This window comes from Thunnus albacares, chromosome 6 (assembly GCF_914725855.1).
Source record: "Thunnus albacares chromosome 6, fThuAlb1.1, whole genome shotgun sequence".
In the NCBI taxonomy this organism is placed as follows: Eukaryota; Metazoa; Chordata; class Actinopteri; order Scombriformes; family Scombridae; genus Thunnus; species Thunnus albacares.
The window spans coordinates 35,005,248-35,025,661 of record NC_058111.1 but is presented as its reverse complement, the minus strand read 5'-3'; the positions used below and the strand labels follow the sequence as shown (position 1 = coordinate 35,025,661).

General features: G+C 38.8%; 1 protein-coding gene across 3 annotated transcripts in view; it reads left to right on the top strand.

Moving 5' to 3' along the window:
• nlrx1 (NLR family member X1) overlaps positions 1–16,688 on the top strand; it is a 31,757-nt gene extending 15,069 nt beyond the window's left edge. For 2 of the 3 annotated variants that reach the window (XM_044353819.1, XM_044353816.1), the window contains exons 8-12: positions 6,738–6,833; positions 9,057–9,143; positions 12,659–12,910; positions 14,634–14,844; positions 15,855–16,052. In XM_044353819.1, the coding sequence (XP_044209754.1) occupies positions 6,738–6,833; positions 9,057–9,143; positions 12,659–12,910; positions 14,634–14,844; positions 15,855–16,004 (796 nt within the window). In that variant the 3' untranslated portion in view covers positions 16,005–16,052. Of the gene's footprint in view, positions 1–6,737; positions 6,834–9,056; positions 9,144–12,658; positions 12,911–14,633; positions 14,845–15,854; positions 16,053–16,213 lie in introns of those variants that run through there. The other variant, XM_044353817.1, reaches the window with a different exon arrangement.
• The last annotated feature ends 3,726 nt before the right edge of the window (positions 16,689–20,414 follow it).

Below are 20,414 nucleotides of genomic sequence, written 5' to 3'. Positions count from 1 at the left end.
AGCGCAGTATTCAGCCTCATAAGTTGTAATAGTTGCTGGCAAATGAGTAGGGAGCTCTGGGTACAGGCAACATGGAGGGAAGTAAACATTGTTCATTTGCATACTACCCACATTGTAATGATACAATGCAGGTTGAAAATCGGCAGTGTTTCCTTTTAAGGCTTGTACCAGCAGCCTCTGAATGCTAACAGAATATGGGAACCGACTCAGCTTAATAGAATGACTTTGAAAATGCTAAATTACTTGCTTTAACAAATTTTGTTTGTTTATACAATGAAGAATATATCAAATATCACTTTCATGAAGCTGTTCTCAGCAGACAGATCACAGGCAATGAACTTGGCATTTCATATTCCTCGCAGCTATAGCAAATTTCAAGCTGAATGCAAAGTTTATCAGTGCATGTCTATGTTTGGTTTGCAGTGGAACAAAACAAAAAAAGTTGTGAAAATAACTGAATTAATGCTTATTCTACAAAGACATTCTAAAATAGCCTGAGCAAAATTATTGGTACCCTTTAGAAATTGTAAGAAATAATAGATTTTTAGTGATACTTTAAGCAGACTATTGTGTTTTAATTAGTATCATAGGTATTTTCAATCTGATAATCACTGATGCAGCCAGTTTAAAAAGAGCTAAAAGAAAATTACTTATGCACACTTCTTTGTGCCACTGTGTGCATCACATTGAACATGGAAAAGAGAAGGAAAACTAGAGAGTGGTCTTAAGACATTAGAAAAAAGGTAATAGCCAAGCATGGTCACCGTAAAGGTTACGAGACCATCTCCAAAGAGCTTGATGTTCCTGTGACCACTATTGCCAATATTATTAAGAAGTTTAAGGCTCATGGAACTGTAGCCAACATCTCTGGATATGGTCGCAAGAGGAAAATTGGCCAGAAATTGAACAGAAGGATTGCTTGAATGGTCTAGAGAGAGCTGAAAAAATACAGATCTGATGTTCAAGTTCAAGGTACAATTGTTTCAAGTCGCACCATCCGTCGCTGTCTGAATGAAAAGGGGCTCCATGGTAGAAAACCCACGAAGACCCCACTTCTAAGAGGGAGACACAAAAAAGCCAGACTGGTCTTTGCCAAAATTCATGTTGACAAGCCACAGTCCTTCTGGGAGAATGTGCTTTGGACAGATGAAACAAAATTGGAGCTCTTGTTTACAGAAGAAAAAATGAAGCCTTCAAAGAAAAGAACACCATGCCTACCGTGAAACATGGAGGAGGCTCAGTGATATTTTGGGGTTGCTTTGCTGGCACTGGGTGCCTTGAATCTGTGCAAGACACAATGAAATCAGAAGACTATCAAGGCATTTTGGAGCACAACATACAGCAGTGTCAGAAAGCTGTCTTAATCGCAGGTCATGGGTCTTCAACCAAGATAATAACCCCAAACATACATCAAAAAGCATCCAAGAATGGATGAGAAGAAAATGTTGGACCGCTCTGAAGTGGCCTGCCATGAGTCCTGATCTGAATCCCATTGAACATCCGTGGAAAGAGCTGACACTTGCGGTTGGGAGATGGCACCTATCAACCCTGAGAGAACTGGAGCAGTTTGCTCTCGGAGAGTGGGCCAAACAACCAGTGGAGAAGTATAGAGATCTTATTCAGAGTTACAGAAAGTGCTTGACTGCAGTTATTGCCTCCAAAGACTGAGCTACAAAATATTAAGTTAAGGGTACCAATATTTTTGGCTATGCCATTTTCATTTGTTTTATTGTATTAAATATTATATTAAGTTGTAAATCAAAAACAAAGTTTCAGTTATATTCAATCTGAAATAATGAATGATGGATACCATATACTTTTGTCAATTTCAACTCAATACAGAGAAAAATCACTTACCAATATTTTCGGCTTCGTCTGTACTTTAAAAACAAGTCCAGTTCCTGGGATTCCTGGGATAGTGTGCTTCTGTTCCCGGGATGGAAAATGTATAATTTTTGGGAAAAATATTAATCCCTAGTGGTGTGCTATTGCACAGGAGTTAAAGTACCATGTCGTATAACACAGAGAGGACCTACCTGAGAACCATCAAGAGACAGCAGCAGTATTTGGGAAGTGATAATCAAGATGCCTACCCTCTGGCATTTTCAGAGCTCGTAATCTACATTGTGACCAAGTCTAACTCTGAAGCTCCTATTGTCTTCCAACTAGCAGACATGATAAACCCATACAGGCAACGTCTTGGACAGTTGGGTGTGGAGACACCAGATGTTAACTCCACACGACTGAAGGACAAACTTCCAAGCACACATGCAGGGAAGAGATGTGCTTCTGGCTTTCCAGAAGGACATAGGCTTGGTATTATGGCAAGCGTCAGACCACAGTGAAGTCATTATCCTTGCCAAGGCAGCGAAGATTTTGTGAAGGCACATGCTCAACCACAAATTTACAATTGATGGAACATTCCATGAGGGATGTCTTAAGGTCAGTCTTCTTCAACTTGTGGGAATGGTTGAACATGGAACTGATATTAAGTCTCAAGTCAGATTTGGTGCACCAAAAACAGCTGCTGCAGTACAACCGCTATGCAAGGTACATACAAAGAAGGAGCAGCAACTCTGACACTCAAAATATCAGGAAACCCCTTGTCCTGTTTACTCAGGAATGTCTGTCTATGCCAAGGCCAGAAAGAGATTGTTGGTGGAATTTCGTGAGCATGGCATCACCATATCTTATGACAGAGTTGGAGTTGCTGGAGACATTTGCACATTTAGGAGAGGCAGCAATCAAGAAGTACATTGGAGATGGATTTTTCTGGACACCGGTTTTGCAGAGAGGATTGTTCACCACAGCCACCATGGATAACATAGACCGTAACCCAACTGCAACAACCGCAACCACCTCTTTCCATGGAACCAGCATTTCAGTTTTCTAGCATCTGACCAAAGATGACATAGGAGGGAGAGCATGAACAACCCAGATTTGTGGAAGAGAGAGTACAAAAAGTTCCAGAACTTCCTGATTCCTTTACCAACATTCACCCTGCCTTCTTTGCAAAGAAGAAGTGGTTGTGTGATCCAGATGCCATTCTGCTGAGGCTACAACTGGTACATGAGTACAAATGGCTGCAGAAGGTCATAGCAATTGAGGACATAGATGGGGAGGTGAACATCACTTGGTCAGCCCACCATCCTTCAATGAAGAGAAGCCCACCATTTGAAGTGAGCATTACATCTCTGTTACCACTCCTTAGAGATCAGGCTCACTCAGTGGCTACAGTAAGGCAGGTGATGGACAAGATCAAGTACATAGTGACTTTCCCGAACCTAGGTCAGGTACCTATCACAAGCCTGGAATTAAGTCATTTTCAGGGCAAGGCCACTTTGGCCTTTGATAAATACAAATTTATTGGGGCCTCGCAGCCAAGATGTAGGGCATAAAGGCCGCAACCAATGGTGCAATTGATAATTAGGTTATATGAAGACAACAACAGTATACAATCAACAATTAGGAGTCAGTGTATTGAAAAACAGTACTGAGTTTATTAAAACTGCACACTGAATGTTTGACTTTTCCTCAAAATGCTGTCAAATTTTTTAAAAAATGTGAAATTCATTATATAAATTTTTAATGTTATTTATTGTTTTTATATATATATATATAAACTTCGCACAAAAAGTAAGGAAATTTGTGTTTGGTAGATTATTTCTTTGTTGTAACGATGCTTCTTGGCAATAAATCTTATACCGTTGGAAAGCCTGTTTATTTCTCCTTTAAATGATGCCACATTTGTAAGGAACATGCATTTGTGGGATGAGCAGCAGAGCTGAGTATGTGGGTTGCGCCCATGAAAAATTTGCCAAATATTCTCTGCCAATGCCAAACAGCTTATTCTGCCATTGACTCTTGTTTGGTGTTTGGTGGATTGGATGATTGAAGTTTGAAGAAACAAGACATATTGGCAATTTAACAATTTATTCATTTAACAAACAGGAGCCTCAGTAGCGTGTGGAAGAATTATACACAGCCACAACAGCCCAGCACCTCCTCCTAATGCTGGTCACTAGCCTGGTCACACACTGCTGTGGGATGGTATCCCATTCTTCAACCAGCATTTGTCACAAGTCAGCCAACGTGGTTCTGTTGGGCACGAACAGCACGCCCAAGCTGATCCCACAAATGGGGTTGAGGTCAGGACTGCTGGCAGGCTATTCCATCCTCTCCAATCCCAAATTCTAGTCTCTGATAAACCCCACTCTGTCAGAGCGAGCGTTGTCATCTTGGAAGATAGAGTTCGGTCCCAGACTGTGGAGATATGAGATTGCCACTGGTTGCAGAATCTCATCTCGATATCTCTCTGCATTGAGATTGCCTCCAATGATGACTAGCCTCGTTTTTCCAGTGAGGGAGATGCTGCCCCACGCCATCACACTGCCTCCACCAAAAGATGTTACTCTATCGGTGCAGCAATCAGCATAGTGTTTGCCGCGTCATCTCCACACTTTAACCCTACGAGTCAAGTGCCAGGCAGAATCTGGACTCATTGCTGAACATAACGTTCCTTCACATGTTCAGGTTCCAGTGCACGTGTTGCAGACACCAGAGAGCCGTCAGCCATACCGTCCTGCAAACCTTGAGTGCAAATCTGTAGAAGACAGCCTACGGTACCTAAATGCTGACAGGGTGAGGAAACGGTCTTCTTGGGGTGTCGTCTTCTTGGGACACCCACTTCGCAGCCTGTCTCTGACATTCCCTGTTATATGGAACGTGGCCTTCACTTTGGAGATGGTACTAGGGTCACTCCAAATAATGCTGCAACTTGGTTTTGCAGAACACCAGCTTGAAGTTGCCCTATCGCACGGGCCCTATCCAGATCAGTCAAACGTGGCATGCCGATTCTTGGAGCAGACACCTACTGACCACTGTAGCAGGGCCCATGCTCCATGCTGTGTGTGTGTGTGTGTGTGTGTGTGTGTGTGTGTGTGTGTGTGTGTGTGTGTGTGTGTGTGTGTGTGTGTGTGTGTGTGTGTGTGTTGCATCATGCTGAAAAAGAAGCAACCTGTCAGATCTCACAGCAATATCCCGGTTAGGGATCCCGGTAGAGCAGGTAGGCAGCACTTTAGGTTGATTAATCCAAAGTACGCCAGTTTGACAGAACGTATTCCAAATCAGGGAGCAATTAAAACACGAAGACAGAAAACATGAAAAGCTTGAGCAAAATGCAGGAAGGCCACATAAATCACACAAGCAGCGAAATTCAAAGTCAGTTGTCAATTTGGCAAAGATGAGCGGCAGCCAGTATGTGCCAGCGTTCCCATGGGATGCAGAGTAGCCTCTCTCCCACCCAACACAGGTACCGAGACAAACCTTACTGAATAAGCCTTACTGTCTGAGCTTTGGCCTTACTCTCTGACTCTGAGCCTTAGGCCGTATTCAGACCAACTCACGCGGTGCGGCAAAAAACGCCAGTTTTCCCATTCATTTGAATGAGGATAGTGTGTTTTGGCTGCAGGCGGTTTTGGCTGCAGGCGGTTTTGCCACTGCGGCGCTGCACCGTGCTGCAGCCAGAAAGTTGAGTCAACTTTTGGAGAAACACAACCCAACGTCACTGTGGCTGAAGGCTGTGGTGGCCAATCACAGCCGGAGATCAGACTGATCAGAGCTGTAAACTCAGCCACGAGGGAAAAGAAAGATGTTACAAGGAAGAGGGGAGGACATTTGTCTTAGTTTGCTAATATTAAAAGTAAAGTTAGACTTTGCTGTCGGCTTCCCGACTCATTTTAAAAAAGAAGAGAGAGCGAGAGCAGCTGTAAACACACAAAGAGAGCATTGTCAGGTTATGAAATAATGTAATCAAATAATACAATCAGAAGTACAATGCATCATATTTCTGGAGACAAAGATACATACCACCTAGCTATCTTTTCTTTGTCTGAAAAGTTGGCACTCAGCCAGTCCTTTAAATACTATTGTATAGAATTTGAAACATCTGTTTATTAACCTTACAGGTTATTTCTTATTAAATTCTTATAAAGAAAGAAAATTGGAATCGGCGAAAATCAAAATCGGAATGTCAGACTTTAAAAAAATCGGAAATTGGAATCAGTCAAGAAAATTGCAATCGATACATCTCTCCTCTTACTATTTGAGCCTTACCATCTGGGTTCATCCAAAAATCTACGTAACTTACTGAAACTGACAAGCCGACATTCACATCCACTTCAGTGTTTTTACTACGAAATTCTGTCTTTGTACCTCGTAGGCAATGTAACACTGTCTGGTGAAATGCAAAGAGGAAATCTTAATACTTATTAAGTTTGTAAGATCCCCACTTGATTTGTCTCAGACTGGTGAAGTGTGATATTAGCGGCAGCTGAACTTTGTGGATTTTGTCCGCCATTACTTACATTACTTGCATCAAAATCACTGTAGGAAGGGATCTCTTCAGGGCCAGTATGAATGAGGAATGATTATAGCAACCCAAAATTATTCCAATGTACATAAGGCCATGTTAGTATTGTTTTCAAATAGACTAGTCTATCTGTCCTTTTAAATAAGCATTGTTCCATTAAGGAGACATGATGGTTTACAGAGAGGGATGTTTGTGTGATTGATAGGTGTGTTAGCCTATCACAGTCAGCTGTGGTGGTTGCCATTTGCTCATCTCACTGGCTCTAAGACAGTGTTGAACTTTAACCTCGAATCAAAGCTTAAGTCAAGTTTTTCAGTGGTTGTGACCTTGTTTTGTTTTTGTTTTGTCTTGTGGTGTCTTCCCCTAGATATCACCTTGAAGAGCTGGACCTGTCCTCCTGTCTCCTGACTCATGACATGCTTCAGATGCTGTGGCCTGCCTTCAGACACGCACATATCCTCAAGTGAGACATAATTAATAACTGTTCTGTTGTTTGCAGGGAAGAACTTGAGTTTGTAGACAGGAGTACTTGTACATTATCCATACAACTGAACATTGTACATTTCATACAACCACTACTACTTCACTTTTTAAGCAGTTAGATTTTTCTTTAGGCAAGGTGACTTTATTTGTATAGCACCTTTCAACAAGGCTAGTGTATAAAGTGCTTTACTTAAGGCATAAAACTCAAGATATAAAAGAAGACAATATAAAAAGATGCATAAAAAGAATATAGAGTACATAGAAAATAAAAATAACCTTGAACAGAAAACACATTTAATTTCTCAGTGTTTGTTGAGCTATGCTTATCATAGCTGAGTAAACATGTCAAGGTTACAAAGATCAGAATCCAGATGGTAAATCTGTCGTGACACTAAGCTGCATACTGCTAAATTTCATACCTGATTTGGTTCAGCTGCTCAGTGAGCTGCTGTGAACAGGTTATTCTGATTTTAGCAGATCCTGACTTTACTCCTCTTGTTAATGCCTTTCCAGGTGACGTTTTACTATTAACACCGACCAGTGTCACCAAAGATTTGTAAAACTCTGTATTCTCTGAAGGACATATCATTATCTAAAATGCATCATCTGTCATTTTATTACAATGTTTGCCTTGCCTTATTTTTAGTTTATCTAAAAGCATGGAGATGTGGCTGAGAATGGTGTGTTCATTTAATGGTTATTGACTGCAAGTTAGAGCCCAACTGATACTGGATTTTGGGGAATGATACCAATAATTGATAATTCTTTTTTTGCTTGTTTTGACTGTAATATTGGTCATGCTGATGTATCAGTGGGCTTGAGTGTACACTGACCTGTATACTATAAATTTGATCAAAGCTATGTTTACATGATAGTAGAATTATGTTCTTAAGCAAGTAACCCAGTAGAGGATCAACACTTATAGGTGTCATGACTGTGAGATGATACTCCAATTAAGAAACCTTGTTAAGATGGCTGGCTTTTGCCTTTAAACATCTACTCTGGCATGGAATCACACAACAAGGGGAGTGCACATGGTGCACAAAAAGTGCAATAACTGCCTTCAGTCACGCTCCAGTGATTCCTCCAAACATTCATTCTAATCCTCCGAATTTACCTGTTTGAACTTGATATACAGTGAAACTGATTCATCTGCCAGTTTGCCTCTTTTTCTCCTCATTCCCAGTACAATGAACCTTCGGCACTGACATATTGTGAGGGTTTTTGCTGGTGGGAGAATAGAATAGTCCAAACTGCAAATAAAAGTTTTCACAACACCAAAGACAAGATCAATCCATGATACAAAGATAAATAATAAAATAAATAAAAAATAAAATAAAAAGGTAATAAAATGTTCAGTATTCAAGCTGATCAACAATGTGTGAAATACTGATTTGGTGCTAACAGGGACGTCAATAACCCTAAACAAGTGCATTCAGTACACGATCAGTTTGTAGATATTCCATATTTTTCTTCTCGTCAACAAATCTCATGTGCAGAGCCAAACCAACAATGAATTGATCTACTAACAAGTATCGTGTGTGTATCAAAGCCTGATATAACATTATTCCTCCTCATAGAGCTCCATTGTTGTCTAAAAACTATTAAAAACACATCAGTGCGTCACACTGTTGTATTGGCTGACATGTTCCTTCATGTCATGACATGTTCTTACCATGAACATACACACTGTAGTTTATTGTGACTCAATCCCACATACACCATCCTGCTGCCAGGAATACTCACTAGAATACCAAATGTGGATTGATCCACCACTAAAGACAGTCCCTAATACTGGGATCAGACTACACAAATACAGCCTGATTTTAACATGATTTTGTCATCGCTGACAAATTCCAGCATCAGGCCCGATTATGAAAGTCGGGACCATTGTGAATGACAAATATATTGTATAGCCTGATCCTGGCATAACAAATGCATTATTTCCTCCTGTTTGAGTAACGTTTCTGGTCATGGGATTTTTTGAGGATAAAAAAGAAAAATATATATTTACTGAAAAATGCCAGCCTTATTCTTTTAAAATGGTCCAGAGCATGACCATTTAATGGGTTACTTCACAATGTTAAACATAGCCCTCATTACTGCTGTTTAAATGTTTTCATTGTTCTTGACTCTGGGTTACTAGCATGTGTATGCTGTGTGTGTTGTGATTGTTGTGTCTACCTGTCTCTGATGTCCTCAGTCTGCAGTTTAACAGCCTGGGTCCTGAGTCCTGCATCCTCCTGAGAGATCTGTTACTAGACCCCAAGAGTTCTATTAAATCTCTACAGTAAGACTACATTTTTATTCATGTCTTTGTGTCTTAAGTCCATGTGTCCAAAGTTTTCCTTCTTTTACTGTGCTGCTGGCTTTTAAAAATGTTGACACCAAGCAACAACTACCACAACTTGAGGTTGAAACCAGTGCAGAAGTACCTGTGCCACAACAGCCACTAGATGCTCCAACTGACTCCCAAAATTTATACTCGTAACTCGCAGTTTGTAGTTGTAACTTCAGTGTCGCACACACATAGGTGGGAAATTCGTGTGTCCGTCTCTCAGACTTTGTGAATCATCACCGTTGAAAAAAATCCTGCACAAATTTTAATTACACATACACAAAATATTTCTACAGCTACAAAAACATTTTACACATGTGCCAAATTATATCTGTTTGCACAAAACTTTTTCACACATTCACAAAACATTTCACAAGCTAAAAATATTTATGGCCATTATTTGATTCCATACGACCATAAACTGCAACTCTGGGCTTCAAACCGGCTCCATTGAAACCAACGGGTGACGTCACACCTCACTACGTCCATCTGTGGTTTAGACATTAGTAAATATTGTTGGGCCTCTAATGTTTTTACCACAGACTAATACTAACAGTGTTAGTCATAGCCAGCACTTCTCTTAACCATCTATTAGTTAGTGTTGGCTTAAGGGGATACACTTTGGACACAGTTTGTTTTTTGCGCCAGGAGCCGGCACAGCTGGGCCTGATTAACACAGTAGGGGAGCTGTGGGGTCCCCCTGACCCCCAGTTTGTCCCACTCTCTATGAGTTAAGTATGTACCCATCAAGTACAGTACAGCATCGTATTTTGCCTGAAGCTCCAGAGACCAGTGAGTACTCCTACACTGAAATACTACCTGGCCTGAGGTTTGTTCTTGGTCACTTTATGTAATTTGATTAAAGGAAATGTATTTGGGATAAATGTAGCATGTAAGAACAGTATCAACTGATAAAAAAAATATTACATTACTGGTCATTGAAATTATGCACTTTAATTTGATGTTTTTTTATGTGGATTCTTGAGCACATTTATATATAAAGATAACTAGCTTTGTAAATTACACACACACACATATACATACACACACATATATATATATATATATATATATATATATATATATATATATATATATATATATATATATATATATATTTTTTTTTTTTTTTTTTTTTTTTTTTTTTTTTTTTTTTTAATCTAACCATGTGGTATTACCACTGCCTTCACGGCCCACTAGATGGCTCACTGGTTGAGAATGGCTGTTTTAAGGTAAGTCAGAGTGTTTGCACTGTTAAAATTTAAACAAAGCAAGGCAGATGTAAGAAATAAAGTGAGTTTGTTGAACAGTTATTCTTGGATTTTTCACATGTTGTTGCTGTTGGTCAAAGATGTGCACCTGCTCTCTATCTCTCTTTTCCCTGTCATATGCACACGTGTATACACACATACACACATTAAGAGCCTGACTCTGCACAAGGTTGACTTTATTGAATATGTATTTGCTGATATAACTCTAAAACAGGACTACTGTGTCATGATTTTTTCCTCTGATTTTAAACAGATTTTATTACATTAATATAAATCTGAGACTTAAATACATGTGTAAAATTGACATTTGATTTTCACAATAAATGTTACAAGAAAATAACAGTATAATAACCTGTAGGTAAAGTGCCAAAGTGTTTGAACTAACTATCTGCTGTGAACTATTTTCATGCCTCACCTGATATTCTGTAGCTCTGTGCTTCATCTTTAGATCGTGTCAAAACTCATGTCTCAATGTTAATTCACTTTGGGAGGCCTGCAGTGATAAAGCTGTTTAATAAAATAATATGCCTGAGCAACAATTTCAAATTAGCTAATACCTGGATTTTAATCATAAGATCTTCTGATGTTGGTTTTGTCCAATGAAGCTGTTTTCAATTCTGTGATGTTTAAACTATAAATATTAAATGCTTTAGATTACTACTACCACTAGCAGGTTGTAGCTAGTCAAAGATGTGTAAAACAGCTTGAAGTTGAGTGTTGCCAGATCATCAAGTCAGGTATCCCTCCACATCCTGCTCTTTCACTCTTCATCATAATGACCAACACACAAACCTGGCAATTCTGCACAGATCTTACCAGTAACACTTTGTGAACTTAAAATGGCAAGATAGTTTGAGATTGTTAAAAATATTGGAAGGGACAATTCAGCGACCCACTCAAAATCGAAAGGTTATGAAGCAAGAGTATGTCTCCAAGTCAGTCTTCTTGTTTTTGGTAGAGAAAATCTCTAAATACATTAACTCCCCATTTTGTTGTCTTTTTGTATTAATCTCATCCTTCTCTTCCTCCTCCCTGTTTTTCACTTGGTTTCTTTCTTTTCTTCTCCATTTCTTTTTCCTCTGCTGCATCCCATTCTTCAAAACTTCATAATGAGTAACTTTGACAGCTGTGCTTAAATGTAATGTTGCTAATGTTACAAGTTGGGTAGCAGATGAATTTAGAACTGAACTATGTGTGCAATAAACAGTTTTAACGCACACCTGCCAGCCAATCAGAAAAGAGTATTCACCCAGATCATGGTATAATACTGTTTACTGTTGCTACCACTGGTCGTAGAGTTATCCAATTGAAATAACATTGTACCTGGATCATTGTTCCTGAAGGTTCATGTTCTATATTAGAGTGAAAAGAGCTGAGTAGCTTGGTTACTCAGTTGTTTTTCAGTTAGCATTATTGTATAACCTGCTTTAGCATTGTGCACAGCTGAGGAGTGATTACATGCACTTCCACTGTGGCTGCATAGCAGCAGATAACTGAACTATTGTGGTCCTGCTTGATAGTAGGACTGACCAGAGCCAACCTGCAATGATCTCTTCCCCCAGCCAAGTTTAGCTTGTGCTAAACACATGCGTGGTTGTGCTGGTGGCAAGACAGAAAGTCTCTCTCTGTGTGCTCAGCTCTTCTTCATACTTTTTAATTGCAATTCAGTGTTCTTGAGTTAAGTTTCACTCCTGTTTGTACTTTCAGATATCAGCCTTATTACTGTTTACTGATGCCTTTCCTACAGCAGCCGTATCAGAGCTGTGTTTGTAGAGTTAAAGAGAAAATAAACAATTAATAACTAAAAAGTTCAATACACCTTGGGTTTTATTTTTGTTGCTAGTTCTATTAGTTATGATAAGATTGTAATTACCAAGTTATTAGTTGAGATCTGGGAACACCGCAACATCCTTGTGCTGCTGTGGTCTTTATGTTCATCTGATAGATTTCAGTTCAGACTTATGTTGAAAGTGTTACAGAAATGTTTCAGGTCCAACCTCGTAAGATTATTCTTGTGACTTTTTACATAAAAGTGAGCAGGGTGCTTATCCAGGCATGAGGCCGACATGTTAAACTGCCATCAGATTAACATAATGAGATGCATGTGTGAAAGGAGCTACAGTCTATCTGTGTACATGTACAGTATGTTGTGAGTAGAAGACCACAAATTTCTCACTAACCCTGTGTGTACTCCAGATTGTGTGACAACCCTCTGCTGGAATCTGGAGCCTGCACCCTTCTGGAGGCCCTGCCAGAGAACCAGTCCCTGACGCATCTGTCCCTGATGCACACTGGCTTGGGGGACAAGGGGGCCTTGCAGCTGGCTGAGGGGCTCCAGCAGCACACCGGGCTCCAGGAGCTCAATGTGGCCTATAACAACATCGGAGACAATGCTGCTCTGGCCCTGGTGGACGCCTGCAGGGAACACCCCAGTATTCACACCGTGCAGTAAGAGATATATTCCTGCAGTTTAATTCAGTATCATCAGACTCCACAGTTATGTGTATTTTATCACAAAAGTTCCACAGTCTTCAGCTCCGTCTACCTCAGAGATAATGCTGTCAGATGTCTCCACCAGATAGTAGATCTCAAACTGATCCACATGTTGAACAAGACTTTTGTTCATATTGAAAAGATTGTATTACCTTAGAGATCACATCTTTGTCTGTGGGGCATGTTGAAAATCACAAAATTAGCTATGTTAAGCCCCTTTCTTACAATATTACAGGGGAAGTGGGTAATAAAATATTTGCCGTATTTGAAGATTATTAAACTCATCACTCCAGACAAAATTCAGCACAATACAGGAACAATATGACCTTCCGTTTTATTATTTGATTTAATGTTGTTCATATTAGTATTTTTAAACTATTTAGCAATAATTTAATTATTTACACACACAGTTGCAAATTACCAGTCAAAAGTTCGGAGAACTTCTCATTTAAGGGAATCAGGTGTGTCATTGTTTGACACTTTTGACTTGTACTGTACTCAAATGGCTTTTTCGGAATTCCACCTACACTGTTACAGTAAGAAAGGGACTGGTCTGCAAGGAGATGATAAGTACATTTCCATCCATCTATTGTTATACACGCCAGACATTCAAAAACAGGTCGAAATATTGCAAAGAAAGTTTTTACGTTTATCTGAGGTGTGAAAGTTGGTGTTTGGATAAAAAGAAAACAGAAATGATAAAAATGAATAAATGATGATGTAAATGTAGCATGTTACAGCCACCCTCTTAATGACATCATCTGTTGTTTCCTCTTCCTCTGCAATGGTTTAATGGCACCAACTAGAGAATCAACACCACCAATTGTTTATCTCCTAATATTCAAAGAACTGTAGTGGATGGAAACAAGCCGTAATTTGCATTTTCTTTAGTCAATTTTATGACAATTCTGTTAATATATGTGCTACATTTGGATGGAAATGTTGGCCAGTGTTATGTACATGTCGGTCACTACACAATGATTAAATAAATAACTCAAATCAGGTTATACAAAGGCAGAGCAGCTGAGACAGAATCACCTGTAACGTGACATTACAGCAGACCATTTGATGAGCTTGTGTATTCTTGCTCTTAGAGTGTTTTTTCTTTTTTTTTTTTCTTCAAACTGTGTGCTGAGCTGATGAAACTCAGTGACAGTAAACACAGCTCTATGCACAAAAACTCAGAGAAATATTATTAAAATGCAACGTCTCTGTTGATGCCACCCCAGCTTTTGATGGACCAACAAGGACACTGAAATAACCAAACTGGGATTAGAAGTTAAAATCAAATTAACATGGTTGTAACAGATTAGTTTCAGGGCATTAGTTGCCAAGCTTATTTGTACAGCACTTTTCAAACACAAGTCAACTCAAAATGCTCAAGGCATAAAAGACTCTCAGAAGGAAAATAAAATAAAGCCACCTAAGATAAATGGACAAAATATTGAAAAACAAAAAAAAGTTTCAATGCAGGAATAAATATTCCCAATTTTAGTAAAAAAAAACAGTTGGAGACCTCAGACCTTGTGGAGGTTTCGTAGTTCAGGAAATAAATGCTGTTTCACCATATTTTCATCTAACCTTCAGAATAGCAAAGCAAACACATCATATCATCATATCATAGGATATTTAGTATGTTTGTAAGTATGTAAGACAGAAACGCTCTGTCTTTGTGTAGTCTTTACCTGAACCCTCTCAGTGATGTGGGGAAGCAGTCCCTGTATGTCCGAGGCGTTCCCAAGAGCCACGATGGCAGCGGCCGGCGGGTCAAGGTCCTGGCTTCAGTCACTGAAGGCTCCGACATCTCTGAAGACTGGCACCCCATCCTCAGTGTGATACGAGAGAATGCTTCATCCTGGGACCGGGACCGTGTAAAACAGCAACTTCAGGTACACACAGAGTAACTTTTTAGTTGGACTGGAACAGATAGTATTCATGAATAAGATCTGACAATATTTTAAAAATTGGACCATTTTCTTGCCAAAACATATTGCAAGAAACTAAAATCTTTCAAGATCTTTTGCCATCCAGGGATGCAATAATGATGATGATGAAATTTTACTATTGTGTCATGCATAGAACATGCATAGAACTTTTACAGACTCAGATTTTCAGAACTACTTGTCTACAAAATAAAAATAATAATAAATCAAACATATTACAAATAAAATACAGTATATCAATCAATCAATCAATCAATCAATCGATCAATTTTTATGTATATAGCGCCATATCACAACAAAAGTCATTTCAAGGCACTTTTCACATAGAGCAGGTCAAGACCGTACTCTTTAATTTACAGAGACCCAACAATTCCCCCATGAGCAAGCATGTAAAACATATTTTCACCCGCTAGAGAATTCAAAGAAAGACTAATTAAACAGTCCATCTTGGCCTTGTTTTCCAAGTATTTGAGACAAACTTAACTTTCTCTGGTGATTTAGTATTATACTTCCATAACACTGAGGGAATCACAAGAGACAGATTAAGAAAAGAATGGTGAAAATCTGTGCAGCCGGCCCGAAATGTCCTGAACTTTTAGTGCCTAGTATGAATCAATCTCAAAAACAGTGAATCCAACACTTCCCATAAAGCAACTTGGTAGTGTTTTTCATTCGACCCTCCTATGTCTTTCAAACTCTACAACCACAGTTTGTAAAACAGGCTTGTTGTAAATGTGTAGGTTATAAGCCCAGTCAACTGATTTCATAGACAGAGCCGTACTCCCCATGAGTCATAAACTGATCTTCACATTTAATAATGTGACTGCCCCTTTAAAAACATCAAGTCATCAACCAGTCCAATGTTTGATAATCTGCACATTAGATTTTTTAATCTGCAGATGGTCTAAAAAAATGTCTGTTGGACATTGTCAGTCATCCAGTCCCCCTCTGTGCAGGTCTTCCTCAGGGACCTCGAGTGGGGGCGTCAGCAGCAGCAGAGCCTCTGGAAGAGGCTGCACTTCCGCAGGGTGGAGAAGGGCGTCCGGAAGACGCTACGGATGCTAGAGAAGGACACTTTACCGTCATCCACAGGACACAGCAAGTAACCAGCAAAAGTCGAGAGGTGAAAGGGCAATAAATGTCTTCAGCAGCAAGTTTGTATTTGAATGTATCCACATTAGTCTAAGCTGGAGGTACACAGCTTCATTATTGATTCATCCAGTCAATAATATTTATAAAGCAGGATGCAGGCATTATTAACTGAAGAATAACTTCAAATGACACATTCATTGTTAACCCAGGCTTTCTGCTTCAGGCTCTGTGCATGTTCCCATAAAAAGGGGCGTTTAGCGTGTCATTTGACTCTTCTTCTGCACAAAATGGACCAATCGCATGCCGCCTACTTCAGTCAGGAGGAACAGGTCATCATAATGGAGAGCTATGAAGAATATAAATACATTGTCACAGCAAAAAGCATTGCAAACATTGTTGCTGCAAATAAGGTGAGAGAGGAATGCTGGCAGAAAATTGCTGATCTTGTAAATTAGTGTGACAATATATTTATTTTACCACTCAGTGCCTCCCATATTCAGAGCTCTTAAACTTTAAATTTGATGCAGCAGATTTTAAATATTATATTCAAGAAGTGCATTTAGGTCTGACTCTGTCCCATAATGAAGGATAAGTGGAAATCATTTTAGGTTTTGGCCAAATCCAACTGAAATTAATATTATCTGTGATAAATACCAATAGACTAATCAATTTTCCTTTTTTTTGTTCAAAGTATTTTTTTCTTGAATTTTTAGTTCTTATTAGTTTTTTTTTTTTTGAAATACAGTTTGATATATTGTAACAAAATCCCATCCACAAAGTAACCCCAACCTCTTGCACCATTAGAAATTTACAATATGACATATCAAATCAATGGTAAGTATGATAGAAGACCAATCAATTTTCTAATCAGTGTTCTAATAGCTGCAATAGCAGCAGTGTTAAACAGACTTGGCAGCAAATCAGGTAGCTAGTGAAAGGGCTTTTTTATAGCCGATTTAAGCCGAAACTCGGAACATAACCTGCTCCAGACCAGGTTAAGTTTGCAGCGTAAGTTACCATGGTGATCTAGCTAGGTTAAAAGAGAGTCCCCTTCGTGACATTGAAAACCCTGCTTTATGCTCAAACATACCTCGCTAACCCACTAATCTGGCTTCATAGTACACACTTCCACCTGAAACACATTCTCAATACAATCCAAAACAACATACTAATTCCCAACCAGAGGCCTGTACTATGAAGCAGCAGGTAAAAATCAAGTTTAACTCTGGGTTTTCAGTCCTACCGTCACCATGGTAACTTATGCTGAACAGCTAACCTGCTCTGGAGCAGGTTAACTTCAGAGGATCGGATCAAAATCTGTCGACACCCCAACCACTGACCAATCAGATCACTGGAAAAAAAAGACTCATCATCCCTACAGGATCCTGACATGGACAAAAGTCCTGAGTTAACAATAAAGTGTTAAGTAAAAAAACAGCAATATATATTTGTATCACTCAATGGAAACATTTTATTGTTCCAGGCTTTCTATTTCCAATCTGGTTTTAAAACAGAGCTTCTAATAAACAGAGAGATCATTTAAGACACTACACAAATAATGAATATTTTAGCTGCATTTTAATTGTCTCTCCCCCCACACACAAACTGAGGTGACAAAATAAACTGGAATATACTTAATATTCCTCATAGAAATATTAGAATAATATTATACAGGGCTACTTGATACTTGAAAGTATTGATCAAAATGAAAATGTCACTGTGAAACAATATGTTATGTGTCTACCAGCATGCTTTGAGTTATTTCCTCCCAACGCTCAAAAATGAAGCTGAAGCAGCTGGCTATGAGATGTAGCCTCTTAATGTAAAAATCACTTTTTTAGATTCTGGATTAAGGCTTCAAGTCATTGTTTGTGAGTAAAATTACAATATTAAAAAGGTAATCCAGCAATACAGAATTGCACTTCCGTAAGGGTTGGGAACTCTGAAGAGAAAGATTGAAGAAGATATCCTGACTTTTTCCCCAGCAAAGCCTGGGCTCCTAAAATACTGAATCCTACACTTCCCATAATACAGTTTGATATTAGCTCTTTGTTAGATCCCCCAACTAGTAAATCAATCTACACAACAGACAGACAGTTACACAGCAAAGTTCATTCTTATGAAATTGGTGCTGAATTCTTTGTGACATTGTGACTGCTCACTAGTTGGCCAACATGCTAACCGGCCAGCAACAGGCTAGCAGTAATCATTCACAATAGCTCTTCATGCTAGGTGGCTTGCTGACTGTGAACTGCAAGTCCGCAAGTTAGCTAGCCTGGTCGTTAATGGGACAATAAGTCCACTCAGTTTGTTCAAGAGTTGTATTTGGACCATCCACTCCTGTCTCTTAACTGTGTGCAAACCTCGTTTGTGAAGCAGTTTACACTCCAACAGAGCAGTGTTATATAAAGTGTAGGGTTATATAAAAGTTATAAGATAAGTCAAAAATCTTTTCTTGCTTTAATCCATGAAAATAACAAACATCACCTGCGATCTTATCACCTCCCGTCACTTTAAGGATTAAATAAATAAGTGGAAAATGGATTAAATAAGTGGATTTGAATTTGATAAGTGGCTTATTAGTAGAGCATTTTAAGAAACAAAATGTGTATATGAGGCACTTTGAGAGAATAGGAGAGACTTATATTACTATTATAAACGTATTTTTAAGATGATAATGTACCCAGTGCTCCCCTCTTGTTACTGCAGAAGCAGTGTGCACAGTTAATTATGTGTGAGATGATCTCATCGGTGAAGTGAAACTTCACTTTTGAGTTTGAGAGTTAACAAAATTCAAATGCAAATGTAATTAATCAATTTTCAATGACTTTTTCATTTGATTAATGAAACTTGAAAATGTCTGTAATTGCTTGGCACACTCCAGACTCCATACACTGGTACAAGACATTGAACATCAGATTTAATATCATAGCAATATTGTACCAATATTACAGGACATTTGCAAAAACAATGTGTTATCCTTGCGCACTTTCTAATACATATCAATTAACCTTTTCATGCCACTGTACTATTGTACTTATTTTGTTGATTCATGCTTGTATACATAAATTTATGCAAACTGATAATATAACTGGGGGTGTACATTTAAAGGTGCAGTACAAAGCATATACAGTATAAGAGATATGGGGAGGTGGAGGAGCTGACTGAGTTCATTTGTTATACAGGTTAACATTGTCAGTGTTGTTGATGTTTGAAGTGCAGCCGTGGAACAATGTGTCAGCTGAGTTTACACTTTCAGTTGCATTATGGACTGTTATAATGTCTTCTAGGGATGCACCAATCCAATCCACACACTTATCAACCCTCATACTGACCTGATTTGGTGGATCAGGTATCAACTCTGATGTGACGGGTCCACATAAAACACAATTTCATCATCAATATCATTGTAAGATTATTTTGTTTGCCACTATCAGCTACAGTAATTCAGTCACAGTGGGTTACTGACTCAGTTTTCAGCACCACAGTGATCCCTGGTGCTTAATATTGCCTTATTAGTGACTCCACACCAGCAGACATTCTGTCACTCAAACAGAGGTCTCACAGTTCTGTTCTGTTTCGATTTTGTTAGTCATCGACTGTATGTAAAGCTGCTGCTCATACAAACTCATCACTTCCTGTATGTATTTCAAAATAAATGCATTTTAATGTGGAAGTGATGACAGCACCTTTCATGGATAGCTAATGTTGCCAAAAACTGACTCAATACAGTTTTTATAAAAATAAATATTTTCACTTTTTGGTGGTACATTGTTTTGAAACACCATAACAAGGGATAAATTGGATTGGTGCATCCCAGTGTCTTCCAGTTTTTGGCTGCCAAGTTATTTAGAGCCACATGCAGTCACATCTGTGCAAAGCCATATTAATGAAATTTAAAATATACTTTTTAAGCCATCAGAATACTGTATTACTGTACATCATCACTCACTCATGCAGGACAACTTTATTTCTGCAGATTGAATATTCTTACTTTGTAATCTGTCTTTGTTGTGCATCTCCACTGCCAACAGATTTGTCTTTCTCTGATACTTTTCAGTTGCCTTATTTCAACAGGACCAGTGGTGCCGTAGATATGTGTGACCTTGTTAATGTGTGTTGGTTGCAGGGCTGGGTATTAAACTTCAATCTTTTTTTGGTACTGAGGATTGAAATCTGGCAACTAACAAAAGCTTCATAGTTTTAGTCAGCTTCATAGTTTTGTTCAAGTATTCTTTGATCAAACAGTTCCTGATTTTAATCATCATTTTGCCAATTTGTGACTGTTGTTATTTAGGTGAAGTTCTTCACAGCTTCAATACCCAGCCCCAATCAGTTGTTGTAGTTAAAGGTCAATATGTCTAAATAGATAGTTGTAAGAGGATTTGCATAAGAGATTAGCAATGGTGCAATTCTGCCCTATT